We start from the raw sequence: 27,748 nt of genomic DNA on the forward strand, positions 1-27,748 counted from the left end.
ATTATTTTTGAGATTGTATAGCCACCTATTGGGTTATCATTATACTAACAAAAAAAATTTGACAAGCAATAGAGAACACTGTATTCTCTCTTGAATATTACAGGTTTCAATAATAAATGGTAGAACATGAATAAAACCAGTTTACATAGATCTTATTTACGAATGTTTTTGTTACCTTATTTATATAAAATTAATAGTACATTCAATCTTGATGCCTCCTTTTATACGAATGTTAAAAAATGCCACATAATGATTTGTAATTATCTTTATCAAATTATTAATAGTGACACTCAATTATTCTCTTAAGGATGCTTCATAATTAATCATTTTTATGAAATAAAAATACCAACTAAATACACGGAGTAAAAGTTTATTAAAATACAAAGAAATTTAGTATCATTAAAAACATTAAAACTCATCCTCGTATTTTAAAATCTAAATCCATGGCAAGAAAATATTTATAGACAGCAAAAAAGTGAAGACATGCAGTGACGTCACGCACCGAACTTAGAAATACAAAATATTTATAACATTGATAAAGCATCCCTGAGTTGATTCGTATTAATTTAATATTTATTCAACTTCTATGAATATTTTCAAAGAGTTTTGTTTTTTTTTGTTACAACTTCTTTCTTCATGAAAATTATAAAGAAAAGACTAACCTCTACTAATTTTAATTTATCTATGGTCGACACATATCTAATGTCAATTTTGAAGCAAGCGCAGTAGCGTCAGTCGTAGTTTGTCCATTGTGTCCAATGGATGGAAAGTAAATTTTCATTCGAAAGTTTTAGGGTATATTAGATATACATTTTAAAATAACATTTATTTACGTAGTACCCGCGAATTACTTTTTATTTAACTTTTTATATTTTTAATTGCGTTGTGTAAATATTTTTTGTAATTCAAATTTAGCGCTTGCGTATGTTTGTGCCGGTTTTTATCTAGTATCACGTCATCAGCCATGATGCAAGCGGGGAATCGCGTCCCTTCCATGAAAATGGCAGAAAATGATATAGATTTGTATGCAGACGATATTGAAGACTTTGCACAAGTAAGCATTACATTTCATATAATGTATATATTGCATTATATTTACTCTCACAATTATACACAAAATAGAATTGATAAAACCGGAAGTATTGATTTTCTAGTTCTTTGTCCACCATGTTTATGTTGCCATTTTCTTTGCATAACTGAATAATTTAGTATTTCATTTCATGTTATTCTTTATATATTTGTAACACCATCTTAGTAATGGTGTAAAGTCTTAACATTTCTTTATAAAAAACAGATTTAAATTAACAAATCAGTCATTCATTCCAGAAAATGTGTAGTCATGTTCATGCAGAAATAAAAATATCGAAATATACTTTTTCGTAATGTTATTTTTATATGTTAGGATGATTTTGGTGGAGAAAATGTAGATTTATATGACGATGTTATCTCTGCTCCTCCTGGTGGTAACAATTCAGATAATCCCGGAGATTCTAATCATCATCCACCTCCCGGTGCAAGTGACGATGGTAGCGGCAATTTTGCAGGAACGGCAGTTTCTGTTAATAATATAAATGCTTCTGTAAGAAAACATCAGCTGTACGTTGGCAATTTAACATGGGTATGTACAATCTACTTTTAATATATACAATCAAATGATAATGATTGTTTCAACAGTGGACTACTGATCAAGACATTGAGAACGCTATTCATGATATTGGTGTTAATGACTTCAATGAAGTCAAATTCTTTGAGCATCGCGCCAATGGTCAATCAAAAGGATTCTGTGTCATATCCATGGGCTCAGAAGCAAGCATGAGACTTTGCATGGAACTGCTCCCAAAGAAAGAGATCAACGGCCAAAATCCTGTAGTCACCCCTCCCACAAAACAAGCTCTAAGTAATTTTGAAAGTCAGTCTAAAACTCGCCCTTCTCCTACTAACAATACTAATTCACGTCCTCCTCATCCTAGCCATCCTAATAATAATATTCACTCAGGTCCAATGCAAAACTATGGTGGTAGAATGCCCATGAGTCCCAACATGAGACCTATGCTTCCAGGTATGCAAGGTGGTCCTAGAATGCAAGGTCCTCCTGGTTTCAATGGACCTCCTTCTATGAATCAACAACCTCCAAGATTCCAGGGTAACCCACAATGGAACGGACCAAGACCTAATGGTCCTGGTCCTAATATGGGTATGAGACCAATGGCGCCTCCTCCTGGTCAAGGTGGGCCTCCAAGACCCCCAATGGTAAGTTTTCTTTTATATACCAACTTAAATAAATGTAAATTTTGTGAGTTACTTGTAAACATTGAATAATGTATTAACAATTTATATATTTCTCATAATGATCAAATTGTACCATAATTTAATTTAAATGTTGATTTTGATGGATTTTTATATTGTTTTTGTTACTTTTTTATTTTGTTTTCTACATGTACAACTTTTTATTTCTTAGACCTTTTTATATGTTTTTTGTGATGATTTATCTTGATTTTAGGAATTTTTCCTAGAAAATCAATTAAAAATAACAGGTAAAACTTCATTTTACACTGATTTTCTATGAAAAAAAATCTGAAGTTGAGATAAATCATCACAAAAAGCATATTTTTTTATTTTAATATTTAACTATCTTATCATTTTTTTTTTGTTTATCTTCTCCCTTAACATTTATTTGCTGCAGGTCTCTAAACGAATATGAGTATTCAGTAGATGGGTGTATTTATAAGTTTAAAGGTGTAAAAAATTCAACTTAGCTATTAATAGGAATGTCTGAAAAACTATTTAGTCTTTTATATTTGTATATATTATAATTTGATTTACCAGTAAAGTTCATACGCTTGTTTTTTTTGTTTGTATTGGTTTATTAATATCAGATTTTAATTTGACTTTATTAAAAATATACTGAACTGATGTTAATTTTGAATTTTAAATCAACTAAAAGTCATTTCTACTCATTCTTATATCAAAAGACTTTAAGCGCAATGTTAAATTTGGGGCCTTTGATTCACAATTGCATGATTGAAAAAATATTTTAATCTTCACATTATTTAGTTGAGTCTGAAAATAATATTTTTCTGATTTGTTATTATTTTTTATGGTATTGATCTTTGATTCAATGAAACAGCTCAACAAATCTTATATGCACAAGGCTTGTGCTCGTTCTACTGCTTTCCTCCATTTGTCCATCTTTTTACCCAACTGTCTTTGTTCATTCTGGCTATATGCCCCATCCAATGGTCCTTTTACTCTGATGACATATTCTATCTCAGCTTGATTGTACAGTGCTTAGATATCTGCATTTTATTGGAATAGTCAAATACCTTACTGTTTGGAAAAATATTTTTTTTTTTCATATTTAGATGTTATTTGATTTATTTTTGTTTGTAGAAATGGCTTTTTGTTTGAACTTAAAGATTTGAATAAAAATGATCAATTTGATATCTAAATATCAACAAATTGCTCATACTTGACGCATGTAGTCTGTTTAATAATGTCAACACTAAAAAATTTTGCAGACTTGAAATTTATGTTTTGTCTCTTAACATTGCACACGATTATGATGCTCTCTATTCTTCATATAAAAAATATTTGGTCATCTTGAAAATAATATTTTATTGTAGTTTTGATATAGTTCTTCACTTGGTTTCAAATGTTATATTCGTCTTTGTTCTTTAATGAAATCTTTGACGCTCTAGCCACATATTTCAGCTTTGTAAATGACAACAGTTACCCTAAGCTGAAAATAAAAGTTGTTACTCTCGGTAAACCTTGACGTCCTCTCTTGGGTAACCATTAACTTCGAGAATTTGTCTGATTTTATTATTATTATTATCAGTATTTGTTACACTATCTGATTATTTTTACTTCTAATTTCACAAATTTTTGTTTACTTGTTTATCTTCCTTAACGATTGAGTTATAATGTACCATATATTTATAACCTTGATAAAAATCAAATGAAAGATGGAAACGTTAGCATTTTAAAAAACTCTTGAACAGTTTTATTTTGAGTCCTCAACTTGCAACACCTTTCGAAATTACATACTGATTTATGTAGAGTTTTGTGAGTGGTGAAATTAGATAACTCGTTATAAAATATTGTCACTTGATGTGTTTTCAAAAAAGTACCACTATTTTTATTCTGTGTTGATTAAGGTGGTCAACTACTCTCAAGTGGTGACGAATAGTGGTAATTGTTTGAAAAGTATTGAAACAAATTTCTATCAGGTAAATGAACGTTATATTTCAAATATTTTTTGGAGATTTTTTTTCCATTAATCTCACTTTATTGTTTAAGATTATATCTTGAGTTTTAATCCCATGTGGTCATGCACATTTGTGGTATTATGTAAAGATTCTGAAAGACATGCAGGTATATAAATTATAAGGGTGTATTTATATATCAAAATATATTCTCCCTACCTCCCAAATTTTCAATTTATACAATATATACCGTGAATGTTTTATATAATTCTTTCCGAAGGAATTATTGTCATATAACTTGTAAAGAAATAGAAAGATATATTTAGAATTTTTGGTACGGTGAATGTTTAATATAGATCATACGGATCAATACAATCATTGGTTGAATGTAAATATTTGTGTATGGTATGTAAAAATGACTCTAATTTTTGAATGTTTTTTGTTGGAAATAAAATTGACATTAACAACTTGGATTGTTCATATAACGGTTTCTTGTATTTTTTCGTTCATTTTATACCATCTAAAGAAATTAATGTATAACTAGATTTTACATAGTTTTGAATATTTTCGATTATATCTCGGCAAATATAAAATCTACCATTGGTGGGGTCAATTCATCTTAAGTGAGAGAATGAAAAAATTTTTGGTCGCTTGACGATTGTTTATTTTGACAAATTTTTTATGTTATTAACCATATAATTAAAACTAGGCTTTAAAAAGGGCATTTTGTTCAAACTTTTCTTCAAAATAAAAGGACAATGTCAAGGCATTGATGCTTGTTTTATTAGAGGGGATTTCATAGAAAATAACGGTATGAGTCTCATTGTTGTAGCTCTATTTTGTACAAAGATATTCAATTTACTGCTGATGCCTAGAAAGCCCAAAAATTCCATGCTCCAACAAAATTTGTTTTGAGGTCCTAATTATACATTTAATAACACATAAAAAATTTGTCGAAATAAAAAATAGTTATCAACCTTCATTGGATCACTCCTAACCTAACCCTTATTTAAATTTACAGAAACAAAAAAAAATTGAACAGAAGTTGTATAGTAAATAAAGGTATTTGTTAAGCATATCGGATTTTAGAAGTTTGTTCCTGTGTTGATGAATTTGTTTATGTATATTGAGCAGTTTTGATTATCAATCGGATAAATATATAAATTAAATTATATGTTACATTGAATGCTTGTTATTTAAAAAGAAATGATTCGTCCATATTTTTATATAGTTACATTGGAATGATGTTTTGGGTTGGTTAGGTTATACTTCTTTCCCATCTTTCACCTTTATAAGTTATCAAATATTTATGAAAATCGAAATAGAGATAAGGGGGGAAGTTGACAAATCGAATTTAGAGAAACTTACAAATTTTCAGTAGTTACAAACCTTGATTATTGTGACTAAAACCCTGTAGTACGGATGTTTTTAAGAAGAATTCCCTAACCAACGGAACAACCCCTCTGACCTATTTTAATTTTGACTATTTTTTGACTAAATTGTTCAAAGCTTCAGAACATTTCAAAGTGTCCGGTCTGGTTTCCTATACATTCAGTATTTTTCTTTAATGTCCACCGGAATAAAATGTATATTTGTAATTAACGTTTTGATATCAATAGTAGATGAGGTTTTTTTTCTTTCGGAAAGCTCTAGCTGTATCGTAATCCACTATAAGAAAGGTTTATCTGGATCTTGTGAGTCTTTTAAGCTACTGTCTAGTCAATTTTGACTGATTTGTAAGCTACCACAACAAAGATTCCTTTCTATAATAATCAATGTATATATCACAACAAATTTAGTACTATTTGAGATACAACTAACCCAGAATGGTCAATACAAAACGAGAAATTTCGCTAATTGAAGTTATAAATTTCACCAAGTTTGAGCTCTTCATATTAATTTAAATATAAAGTTTTTCCATTTAAAATACATGTGAGAAGAAAATTTTTTCTCAAATTCCCAATACTTACTTTTTATAATACTGCAATTCAGTTTGATGGACCTTGTGAGGAATTTTATGTTCTTCAAAATCCTTTTAGAGTTTTTTTTTCACTGGTTCACCAATGGGAGTCGTTAAAGCATAGTTTATAAAAAAATATATTTTTTCTCCTATTGATGAACCAGTGCGAGTTACAAAAAAAACTCTAAAACGATTTCGAAGGGCATAAAATTTCCCACAAGGTCCATCAAACTGATATTGTGAAAAGTGAGTATTACAAATTTGAAAAAAAAATTGTTTTCACATGCATTTTAAATGTTAAAAGCTCAAACTTGGTGAGATTTTTTTTATATGTAGATTTATTTAGCTTGAGCATTGAAAAAAAAATTTTTTCGGAAATGAATCACCCAAACCACCCTAATTGTTTTGTTTACTGCATAGTTCAGTTCTCTCTATTTCTTCTTGATGTTTGTTTTATTAACAAGGCTTCTAAATCTGTATTGTAGTTGCTTAGTCATTTCTTGAAAGCTTTCTTGTTTTTTTTTTTGAATAAATATTATGCTGGCAATTCATTGTACTTGTTTATCTATGGTATGAAAACCAATTCAGTGGATGAAATATAGTAGTAATTGAAAGAGTGATAGAATGTGAGAATGTAGACCATGTCCGATATTAAGAAGGTCACAAAACAGCAATTGGAAGCTTTCCAGTCATGGATTCGACGTTAGAATAAGTGCATTCTCTAAAGGCAGCACAAGTTCAAAAATTGCTGTACTGTTTTTTTACATACCAAAATTTTCATGTTTTACAGGCTTGATGTAAAAAATGAAAAGTAAACTCATTAAAACCTTTTTTTCTATAGAAAACTTTTTTTAAAAATGTGAATATAACAATACACAGAGTGGTTTCACGATTATAACCTATAAATGTGAATTTTTAATTTTTTCAACATAATTGAACAATTTCATTCTCATCAACACTTATGTTTTCTATTTTACTGAAGTCTAATTTTTCTTTATTTCCCTTAACAATTATAAACATATTTTTTGAATTGTTTGTATGTTATATTTTAATGTATACTTAACAAACTGCTAGAATAGGATTTTTTAAAATTGAAATATCGTGTGTAGTTGTAGTAATATATTTCCTCAAAGACTAGTTTATAATTTGCATTGTGTTATTTGTAAAATGTGACATAGAGAAATATCTATTAAATTCTGATTGGCATACTCAAATTGAAATAAAATAAAAACTAAGGTATTAATAAATATTGAAAATTAATCGTAAAATACAAATTTTTTATAATAAAATTTATATAAAGCAAAAAAAATTACTATAAAACGAATCTTCTTGATAAATATCAACTTCGGAAACTTTTATTTTAAATTTTCAAATGATTTGGAAAAACTGAAATTTGTTTATATATATATTTTTTAAATACAATTCCATAGGAATCATGTGAATCAAAATTTAACAGATAATTCCCTCTCACCCAAATAACACAATGCTTAAAAAATAATTTGTTTTCGAGTTATTGTATTATAAAACATCAAAACGTTTTTTACAATAGTTTTATCAGTTTAAAATAAGTTTCCATTTTTTTCTAATCATAGTGAAATGCTAAATCAAATATAATGCATACAATATTTCTAATGGACTTTGGGAATTTAACAATCGGTTTGCAGAACATTTTTCAACTCATCTTTCTTTATCATAATGTATCGTTGTCAGCCCCATTTTTAATAACATCCTCTCATTTGCTTGGTTTAGTACAGTTACTGCTAATTGAAGTACAATGACGGTTTTGAATGAGAAAGTATTAATTATTATTCTAATTTCATATTAGAGTTTTAAATTGATAATAAACTGTTTTATTGGCTCGCTGTGGTAACATTTGTATAGGATAAGTAGTTTAGAATTTTGATTGATTTTCAAATATTTTCAATATTAACTACATACAATTATTAATTATGTATCATGTTGTCTATCTGGTAAGCCTTTTCGTTCCTATGTTTATGTCATCCAATTTATTGTTCTCATACTTTCTTTTAATTTTATTTTAGAGGCTCTATATTGACACTAAACTGGTCTATTGACTTGCTGTAGAAACAAATATTCGTATAGGATGAGAAGTTTAGAATTTTGTTTGCGTAACTACAAATTTAATTCTCTAAAACATTATTTTCAGTATTATCTACATAGAATTATTAATTATGTATCATGTTGTCTATCTGGTAAGCCTTTTCGTTCTTATGTTTATGTCATCCAATCTGTTGTTCGCATACTTTCTTCCAATTTCATTTTAGAGGCTCTATATTGACACTAAACTGGTCTATTGACTTGCTGTAGAAACAAATATTCGTATAGGATGAGAAGTTTAGAATTTTGTTTGCGTAACTACAAATTTAATTCTCTAAAACATTATTTTCAGTATTATCTACATAAAATTATTAATTATGTATCATGTTGTCTATCCGGTAAGCCTTTTCGTTCTTATGTTTATGTCATCCAATCTGTTGTTCGCATACTTTCTTCTAATTTCATTTTAGAGGCTCTATATTGACACTAAACTGTTCTATTGGCTTGCTGTAGAAACAAATATTCGTATAGGATGAGAAGTTTAGAATTTTCATTGCGTAATTATAAATTTGGGTTCATTTTCAATATTAGCTACATAGAATTATAAATTTTGTATCATTCTTATGTTTGTGTAATCCAATGTCTTGTTGGTATACTTCTAATTTCATATTAGAGGCTCTATATTGACACTAAATTGCTCTATTGGTTTTCTGTGGAAACAGATATTCATATAGAATAAGAAGTTCAGACTTTTGTTTGCTCAACTACAAATTTGATTCTCTAAAAGTTTATTTTCACTATTTACCTCATAGAATTATCAACTATGTACAATGTTGTCTACCCGGTAAGTCTTTTCGTTCTTATTTTTGTGTCACTTTCTTCTTATTTCTATAAAAGAGGCTCTAAATTGACACTAAACTGCTCTATTGGTTTGCTGTGGAAACAGATATTCGATTTTTTATATATTCAATTATAATTGTTAACATCCCTATAGTGTATTAGAACTGCATTATCATGAAAACGTTCCTATGATATAAAACTCAGTTTGTCTCTTTGACATAATTATTTAAGAAGTTGGATGTTTTTAATTGCAATAAATTGGTGCATTAATTGAATATTTGGCAAATAATTGATGGCATTATAGCCACTAATGTTGATTAATCCGTTTAAAAAAAATTGTTTTACGTTTTATTATTTTATTGCTAATTGGAAACATCTGAGTGTTTTAATTTATATATAATTAGAATATTTACGCTGGAAATGAATCTATTTCTCTAGACTTTCAATTTGTAACGTATTATAAGCAGGGACCACCACAACAAGGTCCACCTAGAGGTATGCCGACTCAAGGTCCACCTCCGATGCGTCCTGAATGGAATCGTCCACCGATGCAGCAAGGATATCCTCAAGGTCCACCGCATATGCAAGGTCCCAATATGGGTCCGAGAGGTCCGCCACCGATGGGACCTCCTGGAGCACCGCCGCCGCAAGGGCCAGCGCCTCACGTTAATCCCGCTTTCTTTCAACAAGGGGGAGGACCGCCGCCGCCGATTCAACATATGCCTGGACCAGGGCCTGGTATTGTAAAATTTTCATTTTTTCTTTTTAGATGTGTAGGAACGTTCGATTTTAATATGAACAAAGTGTGTTCGCGTCGGATGGCCACTCGGGTTATTATTTTATTATTTACGATCAGGAATATGAATTTAAATTATTGTTTACCCAATTTTACAACAAAACATATCAAAGAAATATAAAAGAAAAAAAGTCTTTTCGTTGAATACTTTTTGATCGTATATTTGTCTATAGACTTCAAAAATAATAAAAATTGGAAAAAAATATAATAGTAGGATGGAACCTATTGGAGAAGGAAGAGAATATGGTAAAAATAAAAGGAAAAATAATTTACGGGTGACCTGAGGCCGGGAAGGGAAAATCACAAGTCCTATGGAAAAAGGTTAAATGGCAAAGTTGTAGTTAATTAAAAGATCTACAAGTTTTTCGGTTTTTTTTTTCACAAAATTCGTTAAAAATTTACCTTTTTATGTTCCAAATACATTGTTATTTACTTGAATTAAAATATTTATTTTTTCACGTTATTTTGACAAGTTCCCTAATATTCAGCTTTTTTTTTTTTCGAAACAAAATAATTGAGACTTTGATTCGTTGAAATCTCTACTACCTGATGGTGTAAAAAATATTACCATCACCATGGTAAACTTTCTCAGAAAAGGCAAAAAATTCGTATCCGAAAATTTCATTATGTACAATTTTTAGATGGAATCTTTCGTGGTTTTTCGTGTAATTAGAGTGGAAAAATTTAATAAACAACTAAAAATTGTACAAGTTCTTTTCTGAGAAATTTTACCGTGGTGATGGTAACATTTTCTTACACCATCAGGAAGTAAAGATTTCAAAGAACAAAAATCTTACCGTTGGTGCATGTAGAAGGATGAAACTGCGGACCATGTTATCTAGGGAAATCCCCCAGCCTACCTAATGACATTAAAAGGTTGAAGCCAAAGCACCTGATAGGCTTTGGTAACGTCAAATGGGTTACGGCGGGGGCCTATCTGAAGGCCCATGTGCTTAACGGCCCCTTGGCTGTCTACTAAGCATAAAATCATCGAATCTATCTAAGATGCAATTACTAGATACCGACACTAGAAGAAGAATTAAAAAAGTGCCAAGAAATTGCTTATTATATTCGTCGACCACTTGTTCGGTGTGTTCCGCTAAATTTCAAATAGTCCTTTTCAGGCTATTCGCTCGATGTAATAACCCGTCCTTTTTACGTTCCATGAATCTAAAATATAACCTCGATTATCACCAATAGTTCGCTGAAAACTTATTTGGGCGTCCCTGTATCTTAAATCAGTGTATTTACTCAAAATTTCTGTTTTATATTGATTTTATTATTGAGAAAACTTTTTCATAATCCCGGGTATAATAAAACAGTAAATTTTTTTAATACACTGTATGTTAAAAATATGTATTATTTAATGTTACTCTCTGAAGTGGCTACAAAAAACAGGGTCGATAAGGTGCGTGCTCAATAATAAAATCAATATAAAACAGGAATTTTGAATAAATACACGGATTTAACATACAGGGACGCACAAATAAGTTGTCCGCGTTCTATTAATCACAATCGAGGTTATATTTTAGATTCATGGAACGTGAAAAGGACTCGTTTTATTATATCAAGCGAATAGCCCAAAGAGAGCTATTCGAAATTCTAAATAATAAGTCAATTTTTTCACTTTAGTCCAAACTATTGAAATTTATACGATATATTTAGTATATTTTTTGTGAAATGAAAAGAAAAATTGAAAATTTTCTTTACCATGTGACTTGATGGAAATAATGGTAATAAAATTAGGTAAACAAATAATTTCTAACAGCGAAATCATTATAGTATGAATCACTTTTATGAATTTTTTACTTTCATATTTCAAGTTACTTTTCATTTAACAAACTTCATCGATTTTTGATCGATTGATGCTGATCGAAACAGTGTGAAGCAATATAAAAGTACGATGTTAACATTCTAAATTTATTCACACATGTGTAATTTAAAAAAAAATATTAGTGAACTAATTCCTTCACGGACTTGTAGCATAAAATTAATTAGTTGTCGACGTTGCAACAGATTTTCTATGTATGTATATTTTTAGATTACACTGTATATTAGGTACGTATTGATTCGTGATCTTTATTGCTCCACAACTTTCGACTTCAATTGTTGCAAGTTTTATATCGGAAAAAAAGATTCATTAGTGATTCATGGATTTTTAGTTATGTCTCCTAATTTATTTCTTTGCGTCGATGTATTTTTAACCAATTGAATGTTGATTTTGGGAGAAAAAACCCTTATAATAAAAAAATATGACATTAATATAGAAATTATTGAAATAAAAATCCGGTAGCAACTCACCTTTCATCAAAATTAAATTGAATGTGCCATGAGACATACCTGTCACAAACCGATTCTTTGTCGTTTAAAATTAAAATATTTCGAGTTCTTTTCGCGCCATTGCACTGTAACATAACTTGAAACTATCTCAGAAACTGTGGTACTGCCCAACGAACCAGTTCATGGTACTTCCTCCAATGTTATTACACTAAACATACCTCGTATTCAAAATTACAGATTATATCAATCGAGAAGCTCACCACTCTTGTCACAAAACTGTATACTAAGTCTGTATAATGTGTTGAAACAAGATTCGAGATTACTAATTACTTACAGATGCTTGCTCACTATTTCTTCTGTAAAATATTTCGAATTTGCTTTTAGAATTTTCGGGACACATTTTTGGATAGTTTAGAAGGACATTTATGCGAAAAAAACGATTTTTTCAAGCCTCCAAAGCATGCTTCCCACTTAAAACTAATTAATTTCGTATAATATTTTTAATTTTAATAGTTATTTCCTGAACTTTTTCTTCCAGAATTAAAAGATCTATAAAATAAGAAAGGTATTTAATTTGCAAGAAAATACTGTATATTTGTAACAAAAATATGCAGTACTTTTTATACATTTATTAGCATTCTAGCCTGACTGTTTTAAAATTATATCGACGATTTTAATATCGAAACTAGATTGAATTTACATTAGGAATCTTTTGATTGATAGAAAAAAACTTGTATATTCTCTAATAATTGAAAATTACTTTAAAATAATTTAGTTATAAAAAAAAATCAATACAATGATATTTAGAAGACCACAGTTGTTTTCAAAGTCGATTTAAATATTGAATTATGTCATATTCGCCACAAAAACATATCCCATTTTATAAACAACGGTATATGTTGAAAATTTTATAGTAAAATAGATTCCTAATGTTCGATTATCATTTTAGTTTCTTTATTTATCCGTTACGCACTTTTTAATTCAAAACTATCAGCCCCAGTACCCTGTTTTCTAAAAACTGATTTGTTTGTCAAAATTATAAATTGCTTCCTATTTGTCTTTAGTATAAAAATTAATGATAAAAATTGTTCAAAAATCCAAATATACATTGACAAATGGATCATTATTATAGCTACGTTCTAAACTTGTTTTTAATCGCTTACCTTACAAATTTCATTTTGTTTTAGTTTATGTATTTTATTTAGTGGCCATCCTAAGAAATTTTTATCCTAAATTTGCTATTATCGTATATAATTTTATAAAGTGGAAACATGATTTTGTTTCCGTAACAATGATGAATTTAGTATTTTTGACGGTTTATAATATACTTAAACCCATCGAAAAATATCTCTAATAGCGACAAATTGAATGAAAGTAGTTAACGACTTGTACATTTTACTAATAAAAAGTGTTGGAATCGAATTAAAAAAAAAATTAAGTAAAACCAAGAGATTAAAAGTAAAAAATACTTTAAAATCGTCTGTGATATAACATTGTGATAATTAAAAGAAATATGTATTTACTTTAACCTTGTCATTAAGTCTCTTGTATTCTCGAGTTTTGTAATATCAATTTTTTTGATTAAATCCCGTTTAAATGATTTTAATTTCGTATTTTTGTTCACATTATAAAACATTGCATTTCAAATAATCAATCTAACCAAATATGTTTTTTATATAAAAAATTATATATACATTGAAATTCCACTCTATTAATCCTAAAGCTCTGCCCTTTAAGGAACTATTCTGGTCTAGAAGCCTAAATTTTAGGTATTTTTAAAACTAACCTAAAAATAATGAAAAACATTATTTTATGTGATATTTATTGACTTATCTTGCAAGAATCATATTAGATAAAAATATGAACACGTTTTAAAAAGTTGTGGAGTCCCACAGTATAATGGGCAAGAAGAAAAAATAAAGACGACCGTTATGTATACACTTTTCGGTGCATTTGAAGTATGTTTGAAATAACTTTACAGTTTCAATTTCATCTAAATTCTATGTATCAAAGTGTTTTACACCATTATCCACTAACTTAACTAGGATCACGTTTTGTTTTTAATGCAGATTTAAGTAGTTTTTTATTTGAAATTCCCGAAAAGAAAAGAAATAGTCTTTTAAAAAAAAAGCTTGCAAATAAATTGTATGTAATGTAATGAAAAAGCATGGGTGAACAGGCATCTAAAAATGTCAATAATATTTTAAAAAACATTCCAAATAAATTTCTGATTGATTATCATGTGTCATTAGCAACAGGCATGTAAAATTGTCAATATTTTAAAAAACCTTCCAAATAAATTGCTTATTGACTATCGAGCAACAGGTATATAAAATTGACAATAATAGTTGAGATTGATACAGTGAAATTTTAATTTTTTTTTTATTGATACTTGACAGTTACTGTTTGCTGGAATAAATTTTGAGGTATCAATATATTGAGTGCCAACTAAAATTTTACAAATTTATAAAACTCGAGACTACCGAAATTGTACTTCTAAAAAAAAATAAATCTGATGTTATGGACTATTTGTGATAACAGTTTAAGAAAAAAACAAAATTATATTTTAATAGACTGTACTTTCATGTTATTATAATCAGACTGTGATAAGAAAGACTGACAGTTGTTTTAAGAACAATTGTTTTTTATATTACAAATTTCTAATAAAATCAATTGAGTTTTATATAATTTTTATTTAAACCTGTTTAACTACTTTCTAATTAATACCAATAATAATATGTACAAGGCAAATATTTTATCATTGAAAAAAATTATTATTTTGAGTTTATCGTTATAGTTTCAATGTATTTAATTGTGATTATGGACTTGACAAAAGTTCCACCCTATCAATTTATCCAATAAAATAATTTCAAATAAACAAATTAGAATATCGTTTTATTATTAATCACGTTCGAAAAAAATTTGTTCTTGAATCAATTAATTTTATCTGAATCCATTTTGAAGTTACCAAATTTGATAATTATAATATCAAAACCATTTATTGTATTAGCTATTATTATGATAACATTCGTAGACTATTAGTTTTGAACAAAATTGGCCAAAAGTTTTGTTGAATTAGTTCAAATGAGGGTAATAAATTTCCTAATCTATATTTTTTGATGATTGGTTTTTGTTTGAATATCTATCCCTGTAATAATTATTAAAATTGAACAAAATAACTTTTTATTGTGAATAGTGATGAAGAAATTGTTCTAAATGTCGTACTAGTGTTAACTAAAGCTTCATGGCATATCACAAACAAATCCCATGTGCAAATATTGCATATATTACAAATGAACCATGTCTAAAGGTTCTCCATTGGATGGTCTATGTTTTAAAACCGAAATTTCAAATTAAAATGGCGTTGGAATTCAAATTTGCTTGATGCAATTCATGCATTTGAAGCTGAATAACTCAAATATGTGAAAATATACACTTTGTTCCATCTCAGTATTCAGTAGTCAAAAAATTAGAAATCAGTACTAACACATAATCGATCAAAAGATTTAAAAGTTATAGGGTTGGCTCAAGTCTCAATCACACCCGGTAGAGTCGACAATATTTGCTTGAAAACTTTTAGGGGTAGTAAATTCTTGTGTGGAATATTTTTTTATATATTTTCGTAAATTATATTAATATGACTAGTTTTGTGAATAATTCTGATAAATACAAATACCCGATCTTAGTAATACTCTCCTTATACAGTGAAACTTGGTTAAGTGGGTACTGAATAAATGAGAAACCCCCAAAACTGGAACTCGTACTTTGGCACTTAATTATCTCTGTTGGTGAGACGAAAACTTCTATATCTGGGACTCTTCCATTCGATTTATCATCATAGTTACCTCTATAACTACGACCCTTAAAGAGTTTTGGCCTTGTCCACCACATTCCTCCAGTCAGATATTTATACGGCTGCGCCACACGTTCTGCTCTATAACTGTTAACTTACTCTACCTGCAAATGACCTTAAGCTTTAGTTTTGTTTCACTATCTTACGGATGTTTAGTTGAAAAATGTCAAAACGAAAGCTAAAATCACCAGTACGTGAAAAACGAAGCTGATATCCGTTTATGAAAATAAAATTTGATCACAATGGTCGAGGAAAACTAAAAGGTGTACGTTTATCAGAAAATCCTGAACTTGAACAGCGTTTGCTAACATGGATGAAGTAACAAAGAAGTTCCGGTTAATTGACCGATGCATTAAATTTAGCAGGAAGGCTCGGTATTCATAATTTTTGTAGCTGCAATTGTTGTTTGGAATGGTTTAAAAAAAGAAACTGTATAGTTTTCAAAGCAATTTGTGGTGAAAGTAACGTTGTTGATGCTAACAAATTTACCCAATTTCTTTTGCGCAATTATTTTGTTAACATTTTTAACTGAGTGCTCAATTTATAAGGATACCCGAAAAAAATTTAACCTCAAAAGGCGATTCTTGTCATGGCGGGAAACTTAGTAAAAAGTGCGTTTCAATAATGGGTGCTAACATGTCGGGGGCTGAAAAGCTACTGTTTTTCGAACCAAGTAATGAGAGCCCAGAAGCGAAAAATTCTGATGTTGACAATTGTACTCACAATAATATGTCCCAAACTGAGCCACATTAAACTCGTGAACCTACCTGCGAATCATCAGTAACGACAATAATAAACAGTAAGCATTCAAAGATTTTATAAGGGTCGACGAAAATTTAAAAGTTTCAGTAGAACTTTTTGAAAGCGACATTGTCCATGCCTTCTCATCTTCTTCATTGGAAAATGAAGAAGATGACGATGAAATGGGCGCGGAAATAAATTTATTAAAAATTCTAAATACGAAGCAGTTGAAATGACATCAATTGGTGACCAAAAGATATTTGATAAAATTTATAACATCTAATGGCTGATACTTTCAAATAACAGATTGATACATTCTGGTTCCATATTTGTAAAACCTACTCGAATATTTTTGTTTATTACATTTGTATGATTGCCTTTATTAAAATTAATTTAGTATAATGTGCACGTAACCCGTTATTTAATTTGATACTAGCACCTCTAAGTGAAATACCCTGTATTCTGATATCTATTAATGGAACCCCCTGTAAATGAGACAGATATTTATTTATACCTGGATATTTGAGACACTAGGTAAGTGAAACCTATTTGCAGGTCCCTTGATGTCTCAATTAACCAGGTTTCACTGTATATTATTTATAATTATTGTACTTGATAGTATATAAAAAATTTTGGTCAATAATGAATTATTTATTAAAACCAAACAAATTAAAGATTCTTAATTATTAATATTTGATTAAGCTACAATAAATGATGTATATTTGAATTTTAATTATTGAATGACAATTTTTACATGTAAATAACTCGTCATTCGATGATTGATTTAGAATAACTTAGTGTTTAATAGAACTATAAGTATTTTATAAATTATAACGAATTTTTGTTTCATAAATTTTCAATACAAAATACTTACAGTTCATTTTTATTTAAAGGATAACGGAAATAATAATCCTCAATTAACAATATTAGATATTTTCTTGTTTCCGTTTTCTTAACCTCAAAATTCCTGTACTATTTAAAATTTTAATTGAACTATGTTTAAGTAAGCATGCTTTAAAAACGAATAAATTATAAAAAAAAAAGTTTTGGTATCATAGACGTAGATTGTAATAGTGTTGAAATCAATATTGCAGTCATGCCACCTCAAGGACCACCACAAGGTCCCCCTCACGGACCCGTCGGGCCACCTCACGGACCTCCGATGGGCCCGACCAACGTCCCACCTCACGGGCCGCCTCACGGATACGGTCCGCCTGCATCTATGCCGCAACCTCCGTACGGTGGTCCGCCTCCTGATCACCGCTCCGATATTCCACAATTGACCGAACAAGAATTCGAGGATATCATGTCGAGGAATAGAACAGTTTCTAGTTCGGCAATCGGTAGAGCTGTATCAGACGCAGCTGCTGGCGAATACGCTAGTGCTATTGAAACATTGGTTACTGCGATATCACTTATCAAACAATCTAAAGTCGCAAACGATGATCGCTGTAAGATTTTGATCAGTTCTTTGCAAGATACGTTGCGAGGCGTTGAAGATAAGAGCTACAGTTCAAGTCGTCGGGATAGATCGAGATCGAGAGATAGATCTCACAGAAGAACAAGAAGGGAACGATCCTCTTCGAGATACAGAGACAGGAGTAGAGATAGAGAACGTGAAAGAGACAGAGACCGTGATCGTGAAAGGGACAGGTACTATTCTGACAGATACAGCGACAGAGATAGAGATCGTGATAGATCACGAAGTAGGGAACGAGCAGATAGAGAAAGAGAAAGGGATTACAGAGATCGTGAACCGGAAGAAACGTGAGTAGATTTTAAATTTATATATATATATATATATATATATATATATATATATATATATATATATATATATATATTATTGGAGTTTACGTTATCACACCATATTTTTCCATGAAATTTTAGTTTTACTATTGTTTTTCAGTTAAATTATTCTTCATTCTCATGTAACTTGTCCTTTGACTATATAAGTTATGCAGTTATGGATTATTCAGGATATTTTTCGAATGCTTGTGATCAATGTTAGAGGGTTTTCCACAAATTTCATGAGTTACTGATTTTTGTAGTGTTTTTTCAGTTAAATGATTTTTCTCTGCCATTTAACTTGTCCTTTGACTATATAAGTTTTGCAGTTTTGGACTATTCTGGATATTTTACGAGTGCTTTTGATAAATGTTTGAGAGTTTTCAACATATTTCAAGAATTCTTAATTTTTGTATTGTTTTTTCACTTAAATGATTCTTCTTTGTCCTGTATATAAGTATACAGTTATTGACTATTTTGCATGTTTTTCCAGTGGTTTTGATGAATATTGGAGGGTTTTCGATAAATTTTATGAATTCTTAATTTTTATATTATTTTTCCAATTAAATGATTCTTCTTTACCATTTAATTTGTCCCTTGACTATACAAGTTATGCAGTTATCGACAATTCTAGATGTTTTTCAACTGCTTTTGATGAATGTTTTCGAATATATTTCATAAAATGTATGGAGGGTGGAGTGAACGGAGAGTATCTTTTTGGAAAGAAAGTTGAATAAATGTCTGCAAATGATAAATAAGACTTTTCCTTTTCCTCACGAGTCCTTGAAACTTTACCTTGCATTGGGATAATGTTTTTTGACAACTCCTGATCATTATCTAATGTCCTATGGACAAGAAAAGACGTTATGAAAAATATAAAAGTAAAAATTTTCCATCCCAATAATTTGTTTTCATTACTTGGAAAAATTGCTTTTAAGTTTTCAACATTTGTTTTATTTTATTACAGATATATACAGAATGTCTTCAGAAAATAAAGGGAATTTCAATATTACTCCGAATTGGGAGAGTAATTTTTTTATTTATGTTGTGTGTAACATTTGCTAAAGTTGGACATACGGCGATTTTAGTTTTTTCAAAGAATTTGTATGAAATATTTCATTAAAAATTGAACAAAGTTTACAAAAATGTGTGAGATGTTAACAACTACCTATGGCGAGTCTGTTATGTCTAAAACAAATACTATAAACGTTGCCAAGATAGCTGCGAAGAGGTTGTACATGACAAACCTTATACAAACAAAGATATTATATAAAATAGATTATAGATTGTTCTGGGGAGTCGTTTTGGCTTTAGTAGTACTCATTCAAGGTACTTAAGCCTTTTAGCGAAATGGGCAGCACACTCGCAGAGTAGATCCTCTACTGTTTCCATGACTTGCTCGCTAATTCTGCGGTTGTCGACCTTTGCAGTGCCTACCGTCTCAAGGTATTTGACGGGGCAGTGACCTATTTGAAAACCGACCAACAGTATTGTATCGTTTCTGGTTTTCACAAGTTCTTGAGACTTTGGGAGAGCGACTTGTCGAAAAACCAACCACCAGTTTCGTGTCGTTTCTGGGTTTAACAACAAGTTCTTCAGATTTCTTAGCTGTTATATTTATGAATCTTTTGGATTATCTGAAGTGTTTCTCCAGTAAGATTCCATCTGATTCTTTAGCCATCTGTTCAGTTGATTATCAATGTGGCATCTTATGAGACCCCAGTAGGTCTGGTCCTAGATACGGAGTCGTCGATTTTTTTTGGCGAGGCTGTATACTTGCCTAGAAGGATGGAGAGCTTGTATCTTGGTCCACAAATACTCAATCCAGCTTTTTGCGCTAAATTTTAACCATCTGTATACCAGAAAGATACATTTCGATTTTTCTGAAGATTATAATTGACGGTTGTTGATTACCACTTGGAATGAAATATATTTGTTGCTAAGCATATGGTCATTGATTTGTCACTGCTTTCTAGCTTTATCAGCTCTAGAATTCTTAGGTGACCTATAAGATTTCCTAGCTTTAGTTTTACTGTCTGGATTAGCCTGTGAGCGTCGCTAAATGCCTCTTTCGTCACTATTAGGTGAAGAAGAAAATACTGTAACGATGTACCAGCTTCCATATTAGCCAGACATGGCCTATGTAACATTTTCCTTAGTGGACTATTGAAATTTCCGTTATTTTCTGAAGAAATTTCATATTTGGAATTTGTTTTTGATTTTTCATTTTCTCTGAGAAGATAAAGGAATATTGGTTAATGTTTTTATATGAAAGCTGTTTTTTTTATTTTTCAGAGAGAAAGAAAAATCTAAAGTGTAAGTATAAATATATATAAGGGATGTTTTAATCCCACTGGGGATCATTTAAAGAATTTCTCGACCATTAATACATTAATAATCATTAAAAATTCTTTAGATGATACCCAAAAAAAAACTAAGAAATCTGTGATGGAAAGTTATTATTTAATAATCGGTTGCTTCACAGATCCCGTGTATCTAGGTCGAGGAACAAATCTCCTGATCCCGTAGAAGCCAGTACTGACATAACAAAATCTTCAAGATATTACGAAGACAGATATCGCGAACGAGAACGAGAAGCTCGAAGGGATAGCGATCGTGATAGAGAACGTGACAGAAGAGGTGATGACAGTCACAGATCTAGACATTAAAACATTGAAATATCTAATTATTTGGATCACAAAAACAAACATTCACTCGTAAATTTAATCGGCTTTGAGTTGATATGGAATTTCTATAAAATCATCGTTGTGGAACTTATTAATTTTATTGTTGTGGTTCTACAGGGTCCAAGTTAATATCTCCAATGTAGAAATCTTCATTTCTATCCAGGAACCAAAATATTTTTGTTTTCGTATGTATTTGATTGTTTTTACTTTCGACTCTAAATGGTGATTTAAATGATTGTATTTGTGATCCCATGTCAATTTTTTTCAGATTTTTTTTAAGTGAATTAGTATTTCTTAATGTACTAAAATATATTTTGGTTTTGTAATAAGTAAGTTTTAATGTAACGAGAATCTGCGTTTATGATTTCAGTGTGTAGTAGTACCAAATTAAGATACATATTAAACTGTTAAAATCAGGTGTGAATGAAACTCTAAAAGATCATTTCTAATAAAGTAAGATAATAATTTTTCATTTTGTAGATCGTATTCCTATGGGGAATCATTAAAAGTGCGCCGAAATCGCCATTAAACTGATCTATTTGCTTTATAACATCTCGGGATTAATTATTTTCCATGGGAATATGAAATTTTGTATTTTTTCACTTACCTTTTCTAGGTTCAGATAATGTTTCTGATGTACAAAAAAGCGTTTTTTAAAATATCTATTTAATGAACAAACATGTAAACATTTACATGGGAAAAAAGTGAATTTAAGTATTGATGAACAAAAATAAAAAATAGGATTCAATAAGCTCACAAGATATTGTATAAACCGCATATTTCGAGGTTGAAATCCATGCTTATACCCATTACAAAGAAAATCAAGTACTGAATGATAAAATTCTCATTCAAAATTATTAGGAGCTCTGCAATTTTCATTTTTTTAAAAGAGACCAATCGGCAAAAAAAGAAACTTCTAAACGGTATAAATCTCTTAGAAACTATAAACTTGGAACATTTCACAAACATAGATGACAAAAAAGGATATCCCAAAAAAAAGTGTTTGAAAGAGCTTATAAAAAAATTTAAATACTTTTTTTATACTGTTTTTTGAACACACCTCATGGTAATTGATTTACGGTTTTAGATGCAAAAATAAGCGAAACAATTTAAGGGTTATTTTTAGAAATTCTTTAATAGATGATAATAAAAAACTGGGGTCTTGTATAAAAAAACTACAATTTTGTATCTTATGTAAATACAGATTTAGATGACCTTGTTATATTTTATTTTACCCTTAACTTATCGATCGTTACTTAGTTGGAATTTCTAGAACTGTTGTCCCCTGTCCCTAACTAATCTCTTACTTTTAGCAATTTCAATGCTTTCAAACACATCCAACAATTTATTATTGGATACACTTTTAACAATTCTACATTATTAATATTTGTCATTATTATGACTGGCAAGCGTGATCGATAATACTCTATTTTCCGGTCCGTCCATATTTAAAACGAGCTATGTGCTCTTTAAACCAGATAGTGACGGATCTCCTAGTTTGCCCAATATACTTGCAAATCAAAATATATACTCTATTCCAAATTTGGTATTTTATCCTTAGGATAGCCCAACAATTGTTTTAATGTATTATTGGACTTAAAACCCACACTGTTCCTTCCAATTCTTATTGACAAATGTCGTATGTCCATTAATTAAATAAATAGAAAACAGGTTCCAAATTGAGAACTGAATCCTGAATATTTTCAATAATCCAACAAATGTGACGACGATATGATATAATTCAAAATACATTTTCATTCGAATGTGCTAAAATTGACGTTTGTCGTAGACTAAAACAGTGCACAGAATGAACGAGAACTTGACGCACTCTAGGCATTCATAAATATCAAAGATAGTTCAACTTGTTAAGAAACTATAGGTTTGTTCTAGGCTGCACTAGCAGAACTAGTTCAGGAGCGTTCTTTGTAACAGAACCAGCGCAGTGTCGCTGTTCTTAGTAGCAGTGTAAGAGAACTAGTTCATTCAGTCACTGAACTGCTTGCACTGAGTCTAGAGTCAGTTCAGCCAGTGCAGTAAAATATAAAAAAGTACTAAATCGTTTTCCATTATTCTTAATACTACAAAGCGTGAATCACATCAAATACAACAAAGCGTGAATCACATCAAATACAACAATCAACAAATGCTCTCTCTACACTAAATCGTTCTTTGTATCCGATCGAACTAATTCTATACACTCATTAACTGACCTACACTGGTCCAGTTCAGTACAGTTCCAGTGCATCTACCTAGAACAAACTTTATGATAACTCACACAGTAGCAATCGGAGGACGTAAGCATAGCGCCTCCGTGACATATTTGTAACTGTAACGATCGGGAACATGATGAGCGTTCGTTGTCAAGCCTTTTTTGTTTTGGGAGTCTTCTTAGTTTATGACAGGTATATTTTCAAAACAGAGACTATTTTGGTTATCTGGTTCCAAATAATTATTCGGTGTATTCATCACTTACCCACTTTTGTATGCTGTTTCAACTAAGGGGACATCTGCGACATTTTGAGCTTGTTTTGAGACACAAATACGTATTTATACTTGTCCTAAGTGCCTGATATATATATATATACGTGGCTTATATGTGCATATCATGTATAATGTGACTCTTTAGACTCGCGATATCTCAGGAATGGTAACTCTTAGGAAAAAAATCATACATACCATTTTTGTGAAGAATTTCAAAATCTACAACTTGGGTCTCAGGTTTTTTCTGATAAAACTTACCAGTTTCGGAAAAATCAGAAAAAACCTTAAATTTTGACCTTTGACCCCAAATAACTTTTGTAGTACACATAGGATCGATGGGTATAATTAAAACTTTATTTGTAATGGTAAACCCCGGGAATTTTTGTTATATGACCACTATTTTTGTCTAAATTGACCTAACTAATAAGAGTTTTCAGCTTGCCTCAAATACCTACCCAAAATTTGCTGCCAGCTCTCATACCACTTAATTTATAATTTTCAGTATTTTACATTAGAAATTATGAAATTAATTTGTATGAACAAATTTATCAATAAATTTGTTTGAAACAGCTAAATTTTTTCAATGGAAATATTTTAAAAATGATTAAGATTAATTATTAATGGAAAGAAATATCAAATAATTTCTCATTTTTTTGATATAATGTGATGAAAACAAATCAAGTTTTTATGGAAAATTTATCAAAAATGGAAAAACCAACAATTCTTTTTGTCTTTGTAAACCTCATTAATTACTAAATGCGTATAAAGGTAATATAAAATTTGATGTTTTTAAAATCTGTTTTTAAAAGTAAAAGTGACATGAAGAATGAATTTTAATAATAAAAAATGCAAGAATAATAATAACAACATAAAGGTATTGAATAAAGGAAACATTGTTTTCAATTTTAACACATTGTATTTCGAAAAAAAACTTAACACCTCATTTCTCATACTATTTTGTGCAATTTTAATGCAGTCAAACTTTGGAAACAATCTGTACAATTACATATCAGGTTCGATATTCACCTTTGATATAACTAAATGAAACTTTTCATAATAATACATTTTAAAAATAAATCAATAATACTTAAAAAGCTGTCTAATAAAAACAGTAATACATATTTTTTTTCTAACGAACAGTATACTTTAATCATGTATCAGCTAGCACATATAATATTTATATTCTAGCACTTATCGATATATTAAAAATTTTTAAATAAAAACACATTCGAAACCGTCAATTTTATTTCCATTTCCACTTAAAGGTAGTAGGGAAAATATGTAAAAAAATTGTTGAGGAACTGAAAACATTCACTTATCTTAGTTTTGGTATTTAGGACTTTATTTTTAAATTAATCATATTTTACATAAGACCATAAATCCTATCTTCTTTTCAGAAAAGTAGGAATAGAAAAAGTAAATTAACGCCTTCGAAAATTTTGTTTCAAATATTGCTCTGTTACTTTTAATGACCCACCATTAGTAACATTAGAAAATTATTTAAATTTTCTTAAAAAAATCGTATTATACTGTTCAAGTTTAAATTATTTGTACGGTTTCCTTAGCCAAAGAATGTCATTTTAAAGAATCTAAAAATCTTGAAATTTTCAAAATTATTAATAATATCAAATTTTTGAGAAATATGTATGTATGAAATATATTTACAATACAACAATGACCATATCTGCAGCTCTAAATAGACATCTAAGCATTTTTAAAGACAAAAAAAATATGAGAAAATTTTTGGAGTAAATGTAAGCAAATAGCGGAAATATTCTTATCTTGGTATTTATAACAGTTTATACAAGGTGTGTTCAAAAAATTTTGATGTATTGAACAATTCGATTGTCAATTTTTACCTTGTATTTTATTGCTATACATGACATTAAAAAGTTTGCATCTGTATTACTTGAAAACTTTCTAATGTCCCCTGGACATTAATAACAAAATTTCAGGACCAAAAATCAAATAATTTGTGTTTAATACTAATACAGGCTTATCAAATTGGTAGTAAAGTTGTTGAAGAAGAAGAATGTCCCAGCAAAACCGTTGAATCGTGCTCACACTTAATTGCACTCAAGCCACCATATTGACAAGATATGATACTTTTTTTGGGTCTTGAGGTTAGAAGTAATTTGACCTGGCATAGCCGAATTAGCTGAGGCAGCTTGGAGCCCTTTTTAAGAACAAAAAGCTATATACTTTGCAACAGCTTCTAATCCAATTCGTTCATCTTTTGAATTCGGCTCCAGGCATATCCTGAAGATAGTCTACTCAGTACAGAGAATTTTAAGCAGCCATTGTTTCACAAGCATAAATAACATTAATAGAGCATTTTTGAGGGCTTTACTTGGGAATAAAGTTTGAGAAGTGTGCCAGGACAAAGCGCTAGTATAGATGTATCTATAATATCTAATGGGGACTATTTGGAAGAAGATAACATTAATATAAACATAAATATGAGTCTTTAATTGTATTTAGATTGAAATCAAAAAAATATGAATTTTCTGAAAGTTTTATTGGAGATAGAATGTTTTGTACATTATTTTCATCTCCTTTTCTTTGTATTCAGTGGAATATCGACAAATTTGCTCCAACATTTTTTTGCAGAAAATAATCTCAACAAAACAATATAATAGTTAAAAGACTGTTTAATTGATTTAATTGAACAGATATGAGAAAAACGTATTTGAAATTTTCCCATTAAGTAGATTCAACAAAGGATAATTGAGGTTTCAACTTTATTTGAACATTTTAGTTTTAATGAATAGCTGTTAAAAATCCAAGATACTGATTCAAAAAGTTTTATTATTATCACTAGTTTGATGCAAACATGATTTTTATATCAAATTGGAATTTAAAAAAACATTTTTTTTCTTTTATAAGGTAACTAAATCTTATTGAAAGTCACTATAGTTCACCAATAAAAAAGGTTATTCACTCCACACAATTTTTCTATATTTTAAAAATTTATTATCATTTTAAAAATAGCTGGTGAGAAACTGGTAAATTATGTGATTAAAATATGAAAAATTTGACATTCTTCGGATGGATAAATTTTTAATTGAGAATTTATTTGAAAAATCAAAAAGATTCGATAAGGTGCTTTTTATTTTAAATTACATTAAGTTTATTTTTTCAAATATATTTAAATAGTTACTGACAGATGACGATGTATGAATTTACAAAATGGTAGAGATGAACAATGTGGAAAAAACAATAAAATATTACAGTTCTAAAATATAAAACAATATACAACTATATATAATTACACAAAATTTGACCGGATGATTACCTTAAACATAACCCCCCGCAAATTGAAATAATACCAAATTTAAAATTACCTAAAAATTCATTTAAATCAATAAATAGTGTATATACAATGCCGTAAAATGATTTTTTTAAGCTAAACCAAAATTATTTATGGAAACACAATTTTTTTACTATAATTTTGATTAATTTTTCAAAAATTTTGATTAAAACTATTTCGAAGATAAAAAATGACATTAAGGCATTGTGTACAACTAAACCACCATAAACAATATAATATTATACAACTAATTATTTTTCCTATTTATCGAGATCTGAAAGTATATTATGATTAATTTGAATGAGTTTATAAATAATTATTAAAACTATTATACAGAGTATCGCCAGCTTAAAAATATCACCCGGTACAACATAACTGCAGTGTTCACTCGATCACACACTTCTAGTCTGGCACATTGAGTATCGATTTTATTTTATACACGTATATCACAACTTTACTTAATTTTTTTTAGGTTAAGTCACCTTAACCGCATTTCGAGTTAAAAATTTACACTCTCATTTAATTTTCAACTTCATTTCTTTTACATGGATTTTTTTGTTTGTTTGTTTTGTTTCAAGAGATAAAATTTGTTGGGTTGTTGTAGTAATAGGGCTTACAAAATGCAGCAAGACGTCGAACAGCAACTACTGTTACCACCCTTGCTTTTTTGTCGTTGATCTGAAAGACAAACATTAAATAATTATTTTTCAAATTGCAAACCTCGATGCCAAAAGGATACAGTTGAACAT

General features: G+C 29.4%; 2 protein-coding genes across 7 annotated transcripts in view; one reads left to right on the forward strand and one right to left on the reverse strand.

The window, feature by feature from the left end:
- Window positions 1-697: 697 nt before the first annotated feature.
- Window positions 698-21,673, forward strand: LOC130895871 (cleavage and polyadenylation specificity factor subunit 6). 6 transcript variants are annotated; one of them, XM_057803449.1, is made up of 7 exons: window positions 702-1,054; window positions 1,403-1,618; window positions 1,675-2,250; window positions 9,531-9,801; window positions 17,828-18,500; window positions 20,817-20,837; window positions 21,007-21,673. In XM_057803449.1, exons 1-7 carry the CDS (start codon window positions 965-967, stop codon window positions 21,188-21,190), a joined length of 2,031 nt encoding a protein of 676 aa, XP_057659432.1. In that variant the 5' UTR covers window positions 702-964; the 3' UTR covers window positions 21,191-21,673. The 6 variants fall into 6 exon arrangements, with proteins under 6 accessions (XP_057659433.1, XP_057659434.1, XP_057659432.1 ...); XM_057803448.1 differs by having other exon boundaries at window positions 705-1,054; window positions 9,528-9,801; XM_057803450.1 differs by lacking the exon at window positions 20,817-20,837 and having other exon boundaries at window positions 698-1,054; window positions 9,528-9,801.
- A 2,909-nt stretch (window positions 21,674-24,582) lies between these two features.
- The window catches only part of LOC130894856 (ubiquitin-like protein 3), a 105,813-nt gene continuing 102,647 nt past the window's right edge, over window positions 24,583-27,748 (reverse strand). Inside the window, exon 4 of the mRNA XM_057801872.1 lies at window positions 24,583-27,677. Within this exon, the coding sequence (XP_057657855.1) occupies window positions 27,613-27,677 (65 nt within the window). The 3' untranslated portion in view covers window positions 24,583-27,612. The remainder of the gene's footprint in view (window positions 27,678-27,748) is intronic.

This window comes from Diorhabda carinulata, chromosome 6 (assembly GCF_026250575.1).
Source record: "Diorhabda carinulata isolate Delta chromosome 6, icDioCari1.1, whole genome shotgun sequence".
In the NCBI taxonomy this organism is placed as follows: domain Eukaryota; kingdom Metazoa; phylum Arthropoda; class Insecta; order Coleoptera; family Chrysomelidae; genus Diorhabda; species Diorhabda carinulata.

Coding starts and splice junctions, on each gene's coding strand:
- LOC130895871 (XM_057803448.1), top strand. CDS start 965: ATGATGCAAGCGGGGAATCGCGTCCCTTCCATGAAAATGGCAGAAAAT. Junction 1,055..1,402: donor ATATTGAAGACTTTGCACAA/GTAAGCATTACA, acceptor TTTATATGTTAG/GATGATTTTGGTGGAGAAAA. Junction 9,802..17,827: donor TATGCCTGGACCAGGGCCTG/GTATTGTAAAAT, acceptor TCAATATTGCAG/TCATGCCACCTCAAGGACCA.